This window comes from Patagioenas fasciata, chromosome 16 (assembly GCF_037038585.1).
Source record: "Patagioenas fasciata isolate bPatFas1 chromosome 16, bPatFas1.hap1, whole genome shotgun sequence".
NCBI classification, from domain to species: Eukaryota; Metazoa; Chordata; class Aves; order Columbiformes; family Columbidae; genus Patagioenas; species Patagioenas fasciata.
Genome location: NC_092535.1, coordinates 1708350 through 1728321, shown reverse-complemented (window position 1 = coordinate 1728321; position 19972 = coordinate 1708350). Strand labels below are relative to the sequence as shown.

Here is a 19972-nt window from a genome sequence, read left to right as displayed (position 1 = left end):
GATTCATTATCTGGAGGAGCAACAAAGGCAGCGCGGTGCTGAATAGTTCTCGCTGGTGGTGCCATGCCCCAGCCACCAGCCGCTGCCCGGCGAGGCTGTGATAGAGCCGTCCACAGCCCCTCTGGCCCTGGGTGTGAGCAGCTCCCGCCCCACCTGCTCCCCGTCAGATGGGAGGTGACCCCCGACAAAGGCCGGGGCCACGTCTGCCACCCTTGGGCTTTGCCCCGACACGTGTCTCCTTAACCTCTTCCCTGGGACCAGCTGCTACCAGGGGACCCTCCTTTGTGGCCCCGTGCGCAGCAGACGAGTCTCCCCATCTGGCCAGTGAGGTCTCGTCTGTTGGAGACCCCCTGCCCCAGCTTATAATGGCATTAACCTTCCCTGCTGCGCCCTCCTCCGCTCCCACCCCCCGTCAACTGTCACCAAGCACCACCTGGGGACATCAGACTGGGGACAGCCCTGCATCCCCAGCTTATCACACTGCTCACCCACCGCCCAGCACCTGGCAGGGACGGGCAGCCCTGCCTGCACCTCGAATGCTGCCTGCAGGCTGACCCATGTGAGCTGGAAATCTCCTTTCTCCCCTCCGAACACTATGGCAGAAATATTGCATGTAAATTCTGTTTACAAACATTGCATATACATGTTGCTTGTAAATATTGCATGTAAATGCTGCATGTGAATGCAGGAGCCAGCCCTGGCTCCTGCAGTGCTGCAGCTCAGGACCAGGACCCAAGCATGGGGCTCCATCCCAACCCCACTGCCACCACGCCATGTGCTCTTGTCGCTCGCTGGCACTGAGCTCCCTGGGGAGCTGGGGGGTGCTGGAGCACCCCAGGGTGCCCAGCAGACAGGGGACCAGCAGAGACAGGATGCAAGGAACAGTAGTGTGCAGGATCAGGCCCTGCAGCCTGTTGGGGAAAGGAGCTGAGGGAGACGCCAGCATCCCCTGGTCAGTGGTGTCCCCAGGCCAGTGGCAAGAAGAGGCAAGACTCCGTCACCTCCACGTACCTTGCCAGACATCCGTCCATCCCCGGGGAGGCCTTATCTGCCGCTAATGCTTCACAGGAGCCTCCCCAAAGCTTACGGGCTTGGCAAGATGCTCCCGGACTGCATTTGCTCCAAATGGATTTTATCAGGGAGAGAACAAAGCACTGGAGAGTTTTCAAAGCAAAGTCGTGATCGCAGCCCGCAGGACAGGCAGACGGTCCCTCCCAGCAGCACCTCGCCGGGGACCCGACCCCCAAACCCAGCGGGCAGTGGGCTGGTGTCCCTCGGCTGTCCCCTCCCGGCCCCCACTCTACTGTCCCACAGTGGTGGCCGGGCAGGAACTGTTCAACGGGTGCTGGCCAAAAGACAACAGCTCCATTTTCACCAAAAAATGTCCTGCTGCAAAATCTGGCCTCACTCCAGCTGCAAATGAAAAAATAAGGTTAGTGGGTTTTTTTTTTCTTCCTGCAAAGTTTCTTGGAAAGCTGGTACAGGCCAGCTGGAGCAAATGCTGACCTGGGCATCACGCCATGGGGCTGGGGGTGCTGCACGGGGGCCTGCCAGCCTTGCTGCCCATCCCTGGGGCAGGCGGCTCCAGAGGCAGAGCAGCTGGCAGGGTGGACCTTTTTCCTCCAACACCCTCAAGGATCTGGGGAAAGAAAGGGAAATATTGTCTTCTCTGTTAACCTTAGCACAAACTGCAACTGCAGTGTCAGGAGAGGTGCTAACGCGGAGGCTTCCCCTGTTCAACCTGTGATCTGAGCCCTGGGAACGTCAGCGATGCCACCACACACCCTGAGCACGACGGGCACTTGTTGCATGAAGCGAGGTGTGCACCGTGCCCGTGGCGAGGTGTCCCCAGGGAACAGATGGCACGTGGAGACCCGTGCTTGTCAGGAAGGGCTGGAGGGGAAGCAGGAACCATGTAGGCAGAGGAAGGAATAAGACCAGAAAGTCATGTTGGCTTGGCTTCCCCCCTGATAGGCAGAGAAGATGGTGTCAGCAGTGAGTCAGCTCCGGGAGGTATGTGAAACCATAACTGAAGAACGCTGAGAAAACAGCAAAATCCCACCCCAAAAAAAAAAGGGGGGGGGGGGAAACCACAACCCTCAAGCAAAAGCAGCAGCGATGGTGCCAATCCCAGAGCCTCGGTGCTGGGCAGACACATGAAAGAGGACAGATTTAGCAACTGGATGCTCTTCAGGACACAATGGGATAACTGCAAAATTGCATCAGGGCCAGGGAAAAACAAAGCCAAGAGCTGTGGCTTTCTGCTGTGGGACAGGCAAAGGCTCCACATGGCCCTGCAGCATCAGGCCCTGCGCTGGGCTGAAGGACCCACGTGAGATCCCAGAGCCTCTCCCAGCCCATTCCCAACCCATCAGAAATGTTGTGGCCACGAGGGCTCCTTTCAACAAGTGTCAGCGAGAAGCTGGGGAAACAATAGAGCTGCACAACGCCAGGCTCTGCAAAACGCCTGACTCAGGGCTCTATCGCATCTTGAATGACGAACTCGTTTGTGCCAGATTAGCAAGAGGGAGCGGGGCAGGGGCAGGATGAGAGGAAACGGCCTCAAGTTGCACCAGGGAAGGTTCAGATTGGATATTAGGAACAATTTCTTCCCCAAAGGGCTGTGGGGCATTGGAACAGGCTGCCCAGGGCAGTGCTGGAGTCACCAGCCCTGGAGGGGTTGAACAGACACAGAGATGAGGTTCTCAGGGACATAGAGTAGTGCTAGTGTTCGGTTAACTGTTGGACTCCATGGTCTTGATGGTCTCTTCCAACCAAAATGATTCAATGATTTTAAATTCACAATCTCAAAGAAAAAGGTGTAACCAGTGGGCGAAGGGAGGGGTAGGGAACACGTGGTGAAGCTTCGGCAGTGACAGAATCCCAGCCCATGTGGCCCACGGGTACCGGGGAGAGCTTCAAGCTGCTGCCCTGACATTGCAGCACCACCACGATGAGCTACATCAGGTGAGATCAGGTCACACACACACTCAGGCCGGGACAGGAACTCATCTGTGGGGACACAAGCCACTCATGACCACCCAGAGAGCACCCATGCCCTGAGCATCCCCATGGGCGAGCGAGCTGGGCACCCAACCATGGCTGCAGAGCCCCAGTTGGGACCAGGGCTCAGTGCTGGGAGCCAACCAGGTGTGAAACAGCAACGAAAAATGCTCTTATGTTCTCGTAATTAAATCAAACAACCCACCCAGTTCAATGTACCCTCCTAAACGCATCCACTGCATAAGAGAAAAACAATGGCAGTAAGGAATAACTGTGCAAAAGGGGCTCCCAGCCCACGCTGAGGAGCAATTGCAGGTAGGAGCACCACAAACAGCACTTTTTGGGGGTGCAGGCATCTGCAGCTGTGAACACTGCCCGCGAGCACACAGCCGTGGTTGAAGAGATGCTCCTCAAGCTGGCTGACACGTTCCCAGCACTGTCCCAGCCCCACGGAGCTCTTTCCCCTCAACGGGGAAGATGAGCAAAGAGGTTTTACATAATCCTGTGCTATCTGCCTAACACATGGCCCCCCAAACATGCTGCTCTCACCCGCACAGAGCTCCTGGATGGTCCTCTTTCTTCTCAACCTGATTCCTATGTCCCCAGCCATGTCTTGAAGCCGGGAGTGAAACCCTGCACCCAGCAGCTCTCCCAGCCCCCCAGGCACAGGACCCAGCACTTTTGGGGGTGCTGCTGGCGGCACCCATAGCCCGACAGGCAGCTTTTCCTCTGGGATGGAAACACCACATGGTCTGCTGGGGAGGGATCAAAGGTGAAAGCGTGTTGAGACTTTGTGGGGACACTGTGAGGGTGCCATGCTGCTGGTGGCTCATCTCAAAAGGTCCCTTTCTCCAATCCCCCCATCACACCCAGGGAAGGAAAAGCCTCCTGCAGCTCGGATGCTGAGCTTTAGCTGGGGCCAAGAGTTTCAGAACCACATAATCCAGCCTCCTCAAGCTGAGAGAATAAACCATCCCTTGGTGATTGCTGGTTTTGCTTTAAAATAGAAAAGCAAAGCAAAAAATAAACCCCACCGGTCACTGCAGCCGCTTGCTGTGAATGCAGAAGCAGCAATGCCTGGTCACTACAACCTGATGTGTTTGCAGGGCTGGAAGTGGCCACATCCAGCCCTTGCCCTCACTGTTGCTGCGATGAGATACCCAAGAGAGCCAACTGCGACAGTGCCACGTAAAACCAGCCTGGCACCAGAGTGCCTCTTTCCCCATAAATCACCCCAAAGGGGGGGTCCATGTGATGGCAGCAGCGCAGACCCGGTTGGGCAGTACCCGGGGACGTGGCCGGGCAGAGCCGGCAGCATCTCAGCATCTGCAACTGTCTCCAATAATACCACCCAGAGGCTCCAAAATGTTGGGGAAAAAATAAATATAGCTCAAAGGAGACTCAGAGATCGAAGGGAAATGGCCATTAGCAACTCTCCATCTGCAGTAAAAGAGCCAGCCGTGTCCGGCACTCCGGATCTAATGGGTTTTTAATATTCTCGTGGCACGCACTGTGGTGTATATATGGCAAGAGACACGTGGAGGTCTTGCATGAGCACCATTACTCGGGGGGCTGCTCGCGGAGTTCAGGCTCTTCCTTTCCCTGCCAGCTGCCTTGTAGATGTAGATGTTTCAATTATTCTGTCAAGCTGCATATTCCAAATTAAGGCCAGAGAAGTGTCTCTGTCTTATGTAGAAAGAAAAAAAAAAATATATCCCTAAAAGGAAAAGAAATGAACTCAGAAATTAATAAGGCTGATTGACAATGCTGCTTTGGAAACTCTGGTACCATATGGCATCCTTGAATGGCTGCAGTGCTGTTAGGATGGAGCTGACCAGCTGGAGAGTTACTGTGGGTTGTTTGTAATTGTAATAATGGATATCAGATGGCTGGTGTGGAGCAGTTTATAAATGAGAACAGACAATGAGCCGCACTGTTTGTCAGGAAATCATTGCTGATACGGGCTTTGCGCTGCCCACCACTCCCCGGGTTGAGCTGGCTGCTCCCAGGGCACCCTGTGCTGCCGGTGGGCAACACGGGCGAGCAGGATGGGGGGCCCAGCCGCCAGCAAAACTGCCAAAACCCCCCCTCACCTTACTGGTACTTCGGGCAGAGCCCCAGATGCCGCTCAGAGATGGCGGCAGGGCTGATGGCCCCACGTGCGGCCGGGCTCTAAGGAAGCTAAAGCCAACAGGGATCCAGCCAGGGATCCTCCAAAGCCTCAGGAGCCACCCAGGCTCGCAGGGCTGATGGGGGCTCAGATACTGACACTTCCAGATTGGTTTTTGTGCTGAACAGCCGGAAAAATCATGACATTTCAGAATTTGCCATTTAATGGATTTTTCTTCTTCTTCTTTTTTTTTTTTTGTTAAAGTCGGTAACAGCGAAATTCATTATTTCAATTTCTGCTGATCTCCAGCTCTACGGCTTCTCATATAAAACGAAGCCTGAGTTTGGAATGAAAATGTCACACAGTTGTTCCCTCGCCTTTTCCAAAACAAAATTCCATCCAAATTAACACAGAGCATTTGCCCAGCTGAAATGTCCCCTGTGCTCCAGCCGAAGCCACCCTGTGCCACATCACAGCCCAGGACAGCGAGCCCCAGCCTGGGGATCTGCAGCCAGGGGTGGCTCGGAGATAACGCTGCATTCAAGCCTTAGATGTTACACCTATTTTTAATTCCCTAGCAATCTTGGATTTTTTTTTTTTTTTCAAAAAATAAAACCCCAAACTTATTTAAAGAAAAAGAAATGGATTATGCAGGCCAATGGCATCTTTGGTGTTGGGGCCAGGGAGCGGCAGATGCTCCAGGACCAGCCGGAGCGGTTTCTAGAAGAGCCGTCCCCGTGGGGAGGTGGTCAGGACGGGACTGATGGGCACAGTGGGCAGCGAGCACAGGGCAGAGCATCCAGGAGCTGAAATGCCCCTCGTCAGGGCATCTCATAGAATCATGGAATCCTTTTGGTTCTCTAAACCATCACCCGTAACTGAGCTCTGCGGTTATTTCCCTGAAGACTCCTGCTCCCAGCTCTGAAAATGTGCCTTTCTATACCAGGGTATGGCTCTTCCTGAAAACTTCTCTATTTCTTTGCTTTTCCCAGTTCGGAGAGGATTATTTGAGTCTGTTTATTTGGACCCTCAGTTTCTAGGCTTTCATATAAAATGCAAGTAACCCATTCATTTTCATAGCAGAGGTTTTTTTCTTATTTATATCAACCACTGGTTATGGAAAATTGGCACTCGATTCCCATGCACTAAACATCATCAACAGTTGATTTTAATCAGTAAGGGGACACTGAGATGTGATGCAGACACAAGACACGAGTGCGCTTTGGACACCCCCTCCGGAGCTGGACCTGGCCCAGAGGCAGGAGGGCTGACAGCATCCCCAAGACCCAGCCACCGCGTCCCTGTCCCCGTGTCCCCGCAGACCTCCCAGCAACCTGATCGCATCCCCCCAGCTTTAGCCTGAAGTTGTCACTCGACAGGAAAACTCCCCCACTTTCTCCAGCTCAACTTTGGCTGAACTCGCCAGCGAACTGAACAAATTGAAGGAAGCGAAGTCAGAAAACAGCCCAACGGCCCTTCCTGACGAGGCGATCGCTGTCACAGCTTGTTCGCCCCGGTTCCTTGCAACGAGCTGCGGGTTCCCCGTTTGACTTTGGCATTGCAGATGCATTGCTTACCGCTTGCTATCACAGTTTAAATCACCCTAACTGGAAGCCCCAACATAGGCTGTCAGCAGTTTAAATGTAGAGAGGTTTAGATTTCAAAAGAAAGAGATATTCAACTTGAATCTTTACTCAAATGCCCTGTTTTTCCAGCACAGGCACTCTGGAAATGCTGAGCACCCCAAGTTGGCTGCAGCTGTTTACTGGTACCCAGGTGTCCTATAGCTGGTACAGCTTAGTGTGCTCAGCTTGGCTCTCCAGGCACCATTTTTGGGGTGTCATCTATTTAATCAGCCCCCATCACCCCCCCCATTGCCTGCAGAGGGGCCCCACTCGCAGCCGTGCTGGTGTCGTTGTTGGTTTTTTATTTTACAGGGGTAATAGATCCTACCCACATCCTCCCATCCTGGCTCCCACCCACACATCGCCGGTGTTAATGGTTTGCTTTGCCGTGCCTGGCAGGTAACAGCCTCGAAAGCGGGTGTCACTTTGTCATCCCAAGCCGGCAGCTGCGTGGCGGGCGAGGAACAGGTGGCAGCCCCATGTCCCCTCACGTGGGGTCAATGCTCATGGGGTCAGTGTGTCCTGGAGGGATGGACTGGGGATCCCCGGCTCCGCTTTGAGCCATGACGCATCCCCAGCCCCACCGTCTCCCTGTGCCCCTTCTCTCCCCTTCCAAGGCAGGTTGAAAAACCACAAGGAATCTGCTGGGGCAAGTTGAAAATCCAAGGTAGGAGCCAAATGAGCACTGGGATGGGCACATGGTGGCTATGAGTGTGACCCTGGTACAGACACACCAGCCCCAAACCCTCGGTGAGTTGTGAGGGCACCCACGGCCAGACAGAGCATGTGAGAGGGAACAAGCACCAGGGCTGAGCGGGAACAACCATCATCATCTACAAGTCTTTTAAACCCCTCCAGGGCTGGTGACTCCAGCACTGCCCTGGGCAGCCCGTTCCAATGCCCCACAGCCCTTTCCAGGAATAAATTGTTCCCAAGATCCAACCTCAACCTCCCCTGGTGCAATTTGAGGCTGTTTCCTCTCATCCTGTTGCTTTTTCCTTGGGAGGATGAGGTGGAAAGCACAGGGCCAAGGATGAAACCCAGGAGGTGCATTAGGAGCAGAGGGACGAGCTGCAAGAAGCACCTAAAGCTCTTTCTGCTTCAGACATCTGCAAAACATATCCCATTAAAATGGAAATCAGGCTCCTGTCCATGCCTTCACTCCTGTTTACTGAGATCCCCAACGCCTCCAGGGTGGCAGCTGACTTTTACTTTGCGTCTGTGTCACAAACACGTCCCATTGCTGGGAAATGACAAAAAGTGATAAAAACGCTGTAGAAAACCCCAGAAAAGGGCTGAGTGCACACATGAGGATGGGGATGGTCATGAGAGCTCTTCATGGAGGAGCAGCAGAAACCAGGAGTGCTCCCAGGATGCACTCTGATGGGGGCTGTGGCTGCAATTTGCAAAACGATGTCTCCTTAGAGAAAGAGAAATGATGGGATTCGCCCCACGGGTGCGAGTCTGGCTGGAAATAGAGCCCAGCGGCCAGGCTGGAGGCGATGCTGCTGCCCAGGCGGCGTTGCCCGCCATGGGATGGCCCTTCTGCCTCCGCAGGGTCCCTCTGGAGCAGGGGCTGCTCCGAGCGACCCCAAACCCTTCATACTCCTCCATCCTCCAGCCCATCTGCCGCTCGAATCCCCGCTCCCCGGCTGCGATGTCAGGGAGCTCCTGCTCCTCATTAGAGGTCGCAGCCCCTGAGCAAAGATTAATCTGGCGCTTGTGCGAATTTATCTGCATGAAAAGAGAGGGACCGGCTCTGACCTAGCAGTCTGGAGACTGGTGGGGAGTTTACTGTCCCCTGAGCCGTCAAGCCAATTCCCTGCAGTAACAAGCTGTTGTTCTTGGCATCTGCTAGGCAGAAAGACTATGAAACACCCCAAATATCTGTTTGTTTTAAAAGGTAAATATTAATTTCAGGATGCTGTTTACATAACCAGACTCTTCGAGCTTGAAGTCATTGCCTTTTGCTAGTTGACACATGATATTCATGTGTATTTAACATTTATTTAACTCTACGTGGCCCTGCTTGTGCCAGATGGCAGGCAGTCTGCGTGGCTAGGCACGGGCTCAGCCCACTGCTGCTCTGAAGTGAGAAAAGGGGGTGGCTTGAGGCTTGGGTAGGAAACCTAGAGCTGAAACCCCAACCTGCAGAAGAGCACAGTGACTCGGAGGAGCAGAAGACGTGGGAGAGGATCTGCTCGCTGTCTCCTGAACAGGGAGTTTCATCATCTCAGTAAAGAGCTGAAAGATCACAGAATCACAGAACCATTTTGGTTGGAAAAGACCATCAAGATCATCGGGTTCAACCATTAACCCAACACTGGCAATAATCCATGTTCCTATGAACCTCAGCTTCGCGTCTGTCCAACCCTCCAGGGCTGGTGACTCCAGCACTGCCCTGGGCAGCCTGTTCCAATGCCCCACAGCCCTTTGGGGAAGAAATTGTTCCCCACATCCAACCTCAACCTCCCCTGGTGCAACTTGAGGCCGTTTCCTCTGCTCCTGGCGCTTGTTCCTGGGGAGCAGAGCCCGACCCCCCTGGCTCCAAGCTCCTTTCAGGCAGTTCAGAGATCAGAAGGTCTCCCCTCAGCTCCTGTTCTCCAGCTGAACCCCCCAGGTCCCTCAGCCGCTCCCATCACACTTGTGCTCCAGCCCCTCACCAGCTCCGTTCCCCTCTCTGCACTCTCTCTAGTATTTCAATGTCCTTCTTACGACGTGGTGCAGCCTCAGCAGCGATCAGCACAGATCTCACAAAGTGTTGCACATCCCCGATACACAGCCCCGACTAAATGCTCACACATCTCTTTTCTACCCCTCCAGTCATTGACTCTCCCAGCACAGGGCACTTTAGGGGTAATGCAGCACTGCTGGTGTCACTGCTTTCTCAAACAATAAAAAATTGCCGCCAGATGGAAAACAATGTGATGTTCAAGACAGTATCGTTATCTTTATGGTTGCAGCAGGCACCCATCAGCTTGAATATACAAACAAGTAAGATCTGAGATGATTTCAGAGACAGGATTATGGTTTTTAAGCTGGGCTGGACACTCTCAGGTTCAAACATTAATGTTTGAAGAAAGGGATCTGCCTGATAAATAATGTCCCCAGATTTTACCATAGAATTATTACCTGTTTGGGCTCAATAGCTGCCATGCACTCTGCCTCCCACCTGGTGAACAAGTCTCATCCCACCCCTCCTCTTCTCCAGCATTTTTTTGCTGGATGAGATCCCCTCCTCCCCCAGGCAATGCTGACCTGCCTTTGTGCCAGGAGAAACACCGACCGGACACCAGGACTGACCTCGGGAAACTCCACCAAGCTCCAGACCTCCCGTTCTGGCACCATCTGCCCTGCGCCCCTTTCACTCCGTTCTCGCCTGTGTTAGTGATGCTTGTACTAAACTTTCCATTTTATCTTGTTTTGAAAACCAGTTCCCAGCAAAGGAAGCAGGCAGGTTACTCTGCCACGACCCGCCCCATGAGATAAACCCTTTATCGCATTTCCCACTCATTTTTATGACACTAATTACTCTTTCTTCAGCATTTTTAGAGCTACACATGCCTGTGAGATATTTCCAAATAGCGTTCCCTCTTGTGTTCACTGTTCTTTGGTCAGACCCATTAATCCTTGTCACCAGATTTCCCTGCCCCATGGAGGGGATGAGAGGACCGAGATGGTGTGGGACCTGGGAGGGGACAGTGAAGGGGTGAGGAAGAGGCAGGACGAGGCTGGAGGAGCTGAACTGTGAGAAACAAGGACGGGCGTACATCTTTGGTCAAGAGAGCTTGTTCCAGCCCCGGGCCATGGTCACCAGCTGAGACACCCCTAGGAGCCATCCTGCTCCCTCCTCTTAACACGGGTCTGCAGAGCAGGAAACAACCTTCCCCTGCTTGCAGCCACCCCACCAGCTGCAGGGACAGACTCTGGGAGGGATATCTAAGTGCTTCAGAGCTTCTGGTGACCCACCTCAGTCCGCATCCTGCTGTCCAGGGCCTCTCTTGGGGCAGGGGCTCCCACAGATCCGTACTTCGATAAAACAGGGGAGTTGGGCTGTGTCCTGCTCCAAGAGATGGAGCTTCTCACCTGCAGCCACCTTTGTCACAATTTGCCAAGCTTTATTGAGAGGGGGACTCCAGGCTATGCAACCGTTTCTTTTCCTAGGACCTTTGCAGAAGCTGGAAGAAGCTGGAAGAAGCACAGTGAGTGAAAGATGATCAAGCCCAGAAAGGTGCTTTACATTGGTGCTCAGGTACGGGTGGGGATGCGCTAGGACAGCAAACAGCTGTGAAAAAATGCGTCTTCAGAGCACAGCTCGCCCAGTGTGGCACGGGCTGTGGGGTGGGATGCCAGCAACTGAGCAAATGTCAAGGACCTGCACTGTTCCCCTTGCACCGAACAGAGAAGCACACCATGGAAAAACACAGTCGATGACACGACTATTCGTCCGATACGCAGTGAAATGTCACCACGTGTTTAAAGATGACGGGGGCATTTCCTGAGCTGCGGAGTGCATGTGTGAATATTTTAAGAGGTTTTGTTCTATCGGCCATAGATATATTACATGTATAGTGGTTGTGTATTTATAGTCCTAAAAATGCTGTTTGTAAACTGTGGATGCTCAGTAGAGTGTGACTTATGTATATGTATTTAGACATACATATCTGCCTCTCTAGGATACATGTGCCCATATACTGCACTGGGCTGAGAAGTCTTCTGTCTGGATACATCACGTTTAAATCACTAAAAGAAAAGGGTTCCAAACAAAGTCCATGTGCTTGTAGAGCTTCTTCTCTAATACACAAGCCTATTTCAAGGACACACAGAAACATCAGCGAAGTGAACAGGTGTTGCTCGGTTGGACACAGAACACAAACCCATACTTAGTAAGGCTGGGTGGGATTTTTTTCTCTGAGAGCCAATAAACCTTGCTCTGCGTACCAACGCATCAACAGAGCAAAGACTGCAACTGTTCCCTTCCTTTGACAGCTGTTGATGTTTCCCAACCCGCTCCCCAGCTCCTGAGAGCACGAGACAAGCTCAGCTCTCTGTATGGCTTAAAATCTGGGGGGCTGGAGGCAGGGAAGAGGTGCTCCCCACAGGGACAGCTACGGCAGCATATCCCAGGGTGACACGGTCCCCCTGCTCGCAGGACATCAAGATGTGGAGCTCATCCTCCCTACACGACCATGCCCCAGGTCTCGCCCGCAGCCCTGGCACCATTTAGATCTCCTAAGAAAGAGCATGGTGAGCCCGTTCCCTGCTCCCACCTCTGCAGAAGACATGTTTTAAATGTGCCCTCCTCTGGAGGAGCAGCAGGACGGGCACATTTAAAACATGAGCTTGTTTCTGTGGGGAAGTCACATATAACTGTGGAATGTCTCCAGAGCTGCTGTTCTGAGCTCCTACGTCTTTCATCTGCATTGAGATCTGGAAGATCAAGCTTTGTATGTACCCTGTCCTGGTGTTGCTCTCATGATCATGAACTCCATAATTTCTGAGCTTTGAGGTACCTGCCAGAGGTAACTGACACTCAAGCTTTGGACTTTGCCAGAGTCTCAACTCATGTCTCAGCTCTGACATGGATAATAGACCTAACTTCTGGGTGTTTTTTTCATGTAAATCTAAATGTGTTTTTCTGTTGCCAGACTCCCTGGGGTGTTTGTGGAAAAGCAGCATTCCCTGGGAGATCTCCTAACACACAAAACTCCCTGTCCAACAAAGCCACCCCTACCCATGAGAGCTCGTAGCAAGGCTTTCCAAGTTCTCCCCCCTTCCACAGAAGGACCATGGAGCTACCTGTTCCTTGGAAGGAGCCTCATTTTTCTTTTTTGCAGCCTAACAGATAAAGGCTTCTAAGAAAGATGAGAGAGAGACATACTACCATGGGTTGTAATGACGGAACAAGGAGCAGTGGTTTTAAACTGAAAGAGGGTCAGGTTAGATTGGATATAAGGCAGGAGTTTTTATGATGAGGTTGGTGAGTCACTGGTTGCCCACAGAAGTTGCGGATGCCCCATCATTGGGGCATGAAGGTTGGATGGGACTTTGAGCAACCTCATCTAGTACAAGATACCCAAGTACAAGTTGGACTAGATGATCCTCAAAAGTCACTTCCAACCCAAACCAGCCCATGATTCTTCATCCCACTTCTCCTGCAGTGCTTGAAACATCATCTCCAGGACCTGATGTCTGTCCAAGCCAGCCTGGCCACCGAATCAATACCAACCTCGGCTACAACACCCAAGCCCCGGTGCTGGGCTGTGGACTAAGCCCTCAGGTATTGTCACAACTCTGAGTTAGCGGGGAGACCACAGCGCAGAGGGGAGGGGAAGGTGAGATGGTCTTGGGGACGCCATAAACCACAGCTGGGCGAAAATTAATCATTAAATTCATACAGAAAGCATCTCCTCGGACCAAACACGGGCGTCCCGCTCCGCCTCCCCACAGCAGCCCGGGGCCTCCCGCGGCCTTGCGGGGCGGGCCGGGCCGGGTAGGCCGCGCCCCCGGTAGCGTCACGGCGAAGGGCCGGGCCGGGCCGGCAGGGCCGCGGCGGGGAGCGGGAGGAGGCGCCGAGGAGCCGGGCGATGGTGGGGATCCCGGGCGGCTGCCAGTGTAAGAGCCGCGGCGCGAGGGGGGAGGCAGGCGCCGACCCGCTCGGCGCCGCTCGGCCGGGGGCGAAGGGCCTAGCGGGGCCAGGGGCGGCCGGGACCGGGCGGGGGCGGCGGGACGGCGGGACGGCTCGGCCTGGCCGGGCCGGGGGCGGAGGGGAGAGCGGGAGGCAGCGGGACGGGCGGCCCCGCCGCCGGGCTCGGCCCCCCCGCCGCCGGGCTCGGCCCCCCCGGGCCTGCCCTGCCTGGTTACGCGGTGCGGGGAGCGGTGCTGCGCCCTCCGCGCTCCTCCAGCTGCACACGTTTATATACAAAAATGTAAAATATTCCTGTTGGCTTGGTGTGTATTTCTCAGCATGTGGTTCATTTTTCTCAGAGTGTCGGGCAGCCGGGCCAGGAATTACTCTGGGGGGACCCCCACCTGTAAACCCGCCCGGCTGCACCCCTGGGGGCCGCCCGCTGGGTTTATGTTTCATGTCCAGGCTGGACGGGTTTTGTGACCCGGCCCTGGCACAGGCAGGGGTGGCAGGGGTGGCAGGGGTGGCAGGGGTGGCAGGGCTGCTGCCTGGGCCCCCTCACCCCAGGGCACGGCAGGAGGCGGCCGGTGGGTCCGGCAGTGGCCAGACCCCGAACACGCGTTGGGATGGGCAGTGACCAGGCACACGTGTGTAGGAACCTGAAGTCTGTCTGTGGCAGCATCCTCTGCTACTTGGGGCTGGGAAGGCAAATAACTGGAGCCCCATTTTCATTAATTTCTCGAAACAGGTTTGTCTCTGACTGCAGCGAGGTGAGCGCGTTGTTGCTGCCCAGGAGCAGGGTAGATGGTCAGCCGGTGCTTCTCACCACGTTAACCTCGTGATCATTTTTCTCATCTGTGCTTGTGCACGCAGCAGTTGTTTATCCACAATCAGGAGCGGACCATGAGCCGTCCCGGGCTGAGGAGAGAGGTGCCAGACGGAGCCAGGATGCCCGTGGGTACCGGGTATCTAGGCTGACAGCCTGGACAGGCCATTTACCCACCGGCTGGATCATGGTTCTGTTGATAAGTCACAGTTCAGTGAAAGGAGGAAAGCAGTTAAAAGCACGTCCCAAAGCTCAGAGGAAATGAGGGAATTTTAAAATGAAGTGTGATTGCGCACAGGGAAGCAATGTAGAGATAGATGCTGAAGCTAATGTGGAAACTGCGATGGGAGGAGGGCTCAGCAGCGAGTAAGCTGTGTTAACATCCACATGGCTCTGCAGAACCCTGGTACCTAATTGATGGGCTCCAAACCTCGCTGCCAGGGAGGGCTGTTCGTTTGGTGTGCCTTGAAGGAAAGGCCCCACAGAAGGAGCTTGGGTGAGATCATCTGCTTTAACCTCACTGTCCAGAAGTCAGCCCCCTGTGCCTGATCCCCTTTCTCCAAGCTCCCTTTGCAATCTCAGTGAAGGAACAGACACTCACGAGGCTGATTCATCTCATCGGTCTCGGACACCTCTCTCGGAATGAGATGAATTATGAGCTGGAGTTGCCTGAGCTTTTTTAATGACTGCAAAGGGGAGTCCAGGACAGCCGGCTTAGGCTTCAGCAGCAAGGAGGTAAATGAAACAAATCCCACCCGATGTGTCTGCTCATGGTGCAACTTGATGGTGTGTGCAGTGACTGGTCATGTTCTCTGTTCCTCTTAGTCTGAGCACTGGAAGGAGAAGAGCGTTTGAAGTCCTACTTAATAATAATTGAAGAGAGACAGAGATCTTGTGCCTAAAGCCATAGCTTCAGGGTGGGTATGTGAAACCAGTTCCTCTCTCAGCTGCGGGACTTTCTGCAACCTTGGGCAAATTGAGTGTTTTTCTGGATCGTGGCAGGAACGTATGAATGTGTATATAGCCACTCAGTTTTGCAATATTAAACCCTGAGAGGAGGGCTTGTCATCTGGGTCCTGTTGACAGAACCGGCTCAGGAGGTGATTGCACTGACCTGATGCCAGCAGGTACAGCAAGGCCATAACCCCTGGCCAGAGGGGTGACAGTCACCTGGGATGCTTCGGGTGACTCAGCGGCAGCTAAAGCATCGTTTCTCATGCAGCTTTAGTACAACTGTGGCTCAGCATCCATTGGTGAAGTGTTAATGGTAACCCCGGTGAGCCATACAGCTGTTTTATAAGGATAAGCACATAAAGATGCGTTATAGCCTGCGCCAGCGTTATAGATGGAGCAGGTAACGATGTCCTGTTAGTGCCAGTTATTGAACGGGCTGAACGCTGGCACAAGACATCACTTCTTTGGCCTAGTGTCTGCCAAAAAACACTGCTGGATTTTATCTTTGGGCTCGAGAAAGTGAATGATCCGCTGTAGTTTCATAGTTTTTATAAGCACAAATTATATGCATTGCCTTGGTGATTAGCCCAGTGATTTCTGCTGTGTTACAAGTACAGTCACTGGCAATGTCGGGAGGTTGCTTGATATATTTGGGTGTGTGTTAAGAGAAGTGGATCAGTGCTCAGTGTGAAGCTAGTGATCCGTCAGGAAAGGAGAAATGTGGGACTGCTTTGAAGCTTTGGGATCTTACGTGGATATTTCCAATGGGCAGAAATTAAAATGGATCCTTCAGGGACTTAGTCTTGATTTTCATATGCTGTAAAATGAAAGGCTTAAGGTGTTTTTCTTCCCTTGCACCGGAGTTCAGGAGAGCGAAATATACTGAATTTTAAAGGAGTCAGAGAAAAGGAAAAGTGTTTTTTTGTTTGCAGCTTCTCTGAGTATAGAAAAGAGCATGTACTACAGGTAGAGCTCACATAGTTGACTCTTAAAAGCAGGACTGGAGTGGAATAGTGAACCGAGTGTCATTTCCATCAGCCTGAGCTGCCAAGGGTTCACAGCTGCCTCGAGATGTTGCTGTAAACCACTGGAAAGAGAAGAAGGAATGCTTGGGTTTCCCTTTCTCTGGCGAGTATCGGAACTAAACTCTTTGACTTCGGAAGAAGGAGGTGGCTAAAAAACTCAGGAAGGTGAGAAGTGATTCTGTCTCTCCCCCTCTGATGCAGAAAGTCCCAGAGGCAAAGCTTCCACCCAGACAGTTACCTGGAACTCTTCTAGACTGAAAACCACCTTCCTGAAGACACTTGTCCAGCCGCTGTCTGGGGCAGAAACTTCTCCTGTGTCCCCGTCACCTTCGCATCTCTCCCTGCCACACCACACGTGTGCACACCCGTGTTTGATTCAGCTACGAAGGTGTCGCTGGACATCGGTTTGGCTGTGTTTGTGCACTCCCGGGTCATCAGCCCTGACCTTAGAGCTCACCTAAAATGTTCTTTACTCCATTTCATGTCCTTCTAGAGGGAGAAGCACTAACTTCTACAGGTAGTAACTTATCTGGCAATTGGAATTCAAACTCGAAAGCTGCACATGTGTTTTCCTCAAAGACTGGCTTTGCAGTCTTGGTATAATTTAAAGGATCAGGCTATTCAGGAAGGGATTTTCTCCAGTGTAGATTTATGTTGATATTTAATATAGTAGTTGATAATGGGTCCCAACCTTGGGTTGCAAGTATATTTTCAGAAGATAAATGGCATGCCATTGTCTTGGCTCTGGGTCCACACCAGTTTGTCGGCATCTCTACCAGATTCTCCCTGAACTAAATACCTCTGCATTTTTCAATCCATATGATCTCTGGGGAGTTGGTCTGTCACTTCCTAATCGTGCGCCTCGTTACTGCAACAGCAAGTTGCTCCGATGTATCACCTGGGATATTCCCGTCTGGCTTCTGTATGCGTTTTGCCATGCCATTTCTGACAGGTGGCAACAGGGCGGAGAGAAGATGGTATAAAATCCTAAAGGAAAGAAAACAGGGAGGGCCAGGGACTGGTGAGGGGTGGTTGGGTTGACACGATCCAGGGACCTTCCCTGACACCCGCCTGGCTGACAAGGTCTCTCTGGGCTTCTTCCCATGAGTGGTGAGCACACCAGTGCTTAGCCTACTACCTCCTTACATCCCAGCTATGTTTTGTGTCTGTTAGCCAACAAATATTTGCTTTGTACTGCTAAGTTGTTGTGCATCCTGTCTGCAGAGGCTCTTTGCATCTGGTCAGAGGCGCCTGAGCGAACAGAGCTGTAGTGTGGGGTCCATCTGTGCGGTTGCGTGTTGTCAGAGCTCCGGGACGCTCTCTGTTGTCTGCTTGGAGCACGGTCAGCTTTCTTTTCTTTTGTGAGTATTGTGGAAGACAACATTTTGTGGCTATATTGTTTGGAGCAAACATTTTGGTGGGTCTTGGTTAAGCAGAAACTTAATTTAATGCTGTTTTAAAGTTTGGGCATATCTCCGCTTGCGGCATTTCCAGGTTGGGATGAGATTAATTTGCTTATCTTAGGTGATGGCAGGTAACTGCAGGGGAGGTGCTGTAGTCGGGATGTTCAAACACAAAGAAGTCAAACGGCTCCCAGGTTCCTCTCCTGCTGTGGAAGCTCTTTTGCATTCACACACCCTGTGTAGCAGATCCGCAGGCAGGACTCTTCCCTCCTCCTCCTCCCTGATGAGGTTTGGGAGGGGCTGAAAACCCACGGATGAATTGTGACTGTAAAGATCTGAACTTTGAGGGGAGATGAAAAAATCCTTCAAAACATTTTCTGCCCTGGCAGCGTGTACGTGGGTCGGTAATGGGGTTTATCTTCTGACATCATTAGGGTCTCTGACATTTCTAGCTTAGAAACAATAACTTGCCTTATCCGTCGTCATGTTTTTCTAATTAAAGACAAAGCTTGGTAAATATTTTTTAAATGATTGAATTTCCCAAGTATGGAAAACACATGTCAGGAGTCAGGCTGACTGCGTCCAATGCGCCTTTTCCCATCGCGTCCCTTGGAGCACGCAAGTGCAAATGCAGATTTAGAGCTGTGGGTGACAGGTTTATCTGGGATGATTAGCAAGGATTTATAAACCAGGAGGGGATTTACTTCGCTTTCCCTCCCTCCTCTTCCCCCTTCCGTCCCCCCCTCCTCGACCCCCATCTCAGAAATAGGAAATTGGGATCACATTAAACCCTAATTGGTTTGGCTCCAGCGCTGGTTCGGGGGCTGCCAAATAGTTAATTTATTGCGTGAGAGTTTGGCCATGTGTTGAGAGGCAAATTTGCTTGAAGCAAGAGATCTTTGTAAACTGTACATCCCTTCCCGTGCCAGGTCCTGTTTACAGCAGCACCGGCACGGGATGCAGGGGGTGTTTTCCATCTCCATCCCAGCTGGACCTGCCGTGGGGCGCCTGCGCTGCAGGAATAGTTCCCTTAAGAGCCTAAAGTGGTTTTAGCTGGACTTGGCGATCGACATTTGGAAACTGCCAGCTAGATAAGGCGTGGGAGGCTCTCAAGAGAATAAATGCATCTGTTTGGGAGATAACAGCAGGCCTGGGCTGTCACCGCAGAGGTGGGGATTCCCCGGGGGGGGCAAGATGGCTTTTCCTGGATGGTGTGAGGAGGGGCAGACCGGAAGCAGGTGTGGATCTGGCCGGCTGCCTGTGGCCCCACGAGGGCCCTCCTGGTCCCTGCCCTTCTCCGTGAGGTCACCTGGGCTGGTGGCTGTCAGACACAGCCCACCTGGAGGCCTGTGTCCAGCTCTGGGGCCACCAGCAGCAGAAGGACACAGACCTGTTGGAGAGGGGCCAGAGGAGCCACAAAGGTGATCCGAGGCTGGAACAGCTCTGCTGGAAGGCCAGGCTGAGAGTTGGGGTGTTCAGCTGGAGAAGAGAAGCTCCAGGGAGACTGTATAGCAGCCTCCAGTTCCTAAAAGTGGCCTGCAGGAAAGCTGGAGCGGGACTTTTTACAAGGGCATGTAGTGACAGGACAAGGGGTGATGGCTTTAAACTAGAAGAGGTGAGATGTAAGGAAGAAATTCTTCGCCATGAGGGTGGTGAGAGCCTGGCCCAGGTTCCCAGAGAGGTGGTGGCTGAACCATCCCTGGAGACATCCCAGGCCAGGCTGGACGGGGCTCTGAGCACCCTGAGCTGGTGAAGATGTCCCTGCTCATGGCAGGGGTGGCACTGGGGGGGCTGGGAAGGTCCCTTCAACCCAAACCATCCCACGATTCTGTGATTTCATGTTGTTTGCTGGTGGATCCCGGGCACAGAGCTGTGTTTGGCTCCTGTGAAGGTTTCTGGAGGTTGGACAGCAGCAGAAGAGCTTGCATGGCCTTGAAGGACAAGCAGCCCTTATTTAGGCTGTCGCTGACACTGCATCCACTGGCACTCGAAAGGGAGTTACTTGGATTAAAGAGGATGCTGAAGCCTGAGTTAAAGAGTCTCACTGCTGGCGTGGCTCCAGTTTTGGAGTATGATTTGAAAGAGGCTGTGTAAGGAATAAATCCATGGCTGTGGCATTTTCTTTCATTTCTCACTGAGTTAAATAACAAACTTTGTGTTAGGGAGCCGCTTCCAGCTCCGAGGCAACAGAATTATTACCGCGGCGCTCAGCAGCACCCTTTCCACGTCAGCTGCTGTTTCCATTGTGAACTTGATACCTGAAGGCTCAATATTGTGACCCTTTAATTTTCAGCTGCTGAAACGTACCATGTGAGTTGGCTAAAAGGGAAGAGCTCGGAGGGGAATTTGCAGTAGTTATGCTGTGGGAGCAGTGTGTTTCTTTGGGTATTTCTTAAGT

General features: G+C 52.8%; 1 protein-coding gene across 4 annotated transcripts in view; it reads left to right on the top strand.

Annotated features, from left to right (window-relative positions):
• Positions 1-13243: 13243 nt before the first annotated feature.
• CBFA2T2 (CBFA2/RUNX1 partner transcriptional co-repressor 2) overlaps positions 13244-19972 on the top strand; it is a 62079-nt gene continuing 55350 nt past the window's right edge. For 2 of the 4 annotated variants that reach the window (XM_065849665.2, XM_065849664.2), the window contains exon 1: positions 13244-13353. In XM_065849665.2, coding sequence (XP_065705737.2) covers positions 13326-13353 — 28 coding nt within the window. In that variant the 5' untranslated portion in view covers positions 13244-13325. Of the gene's footprint in view, positions 13354-17513; positions 17533-19972 lie in introns of those variants that run through there. The other 2 variants (XM_071815506.1, XM_071815507.1) reach the window with 2 other exon arrangements.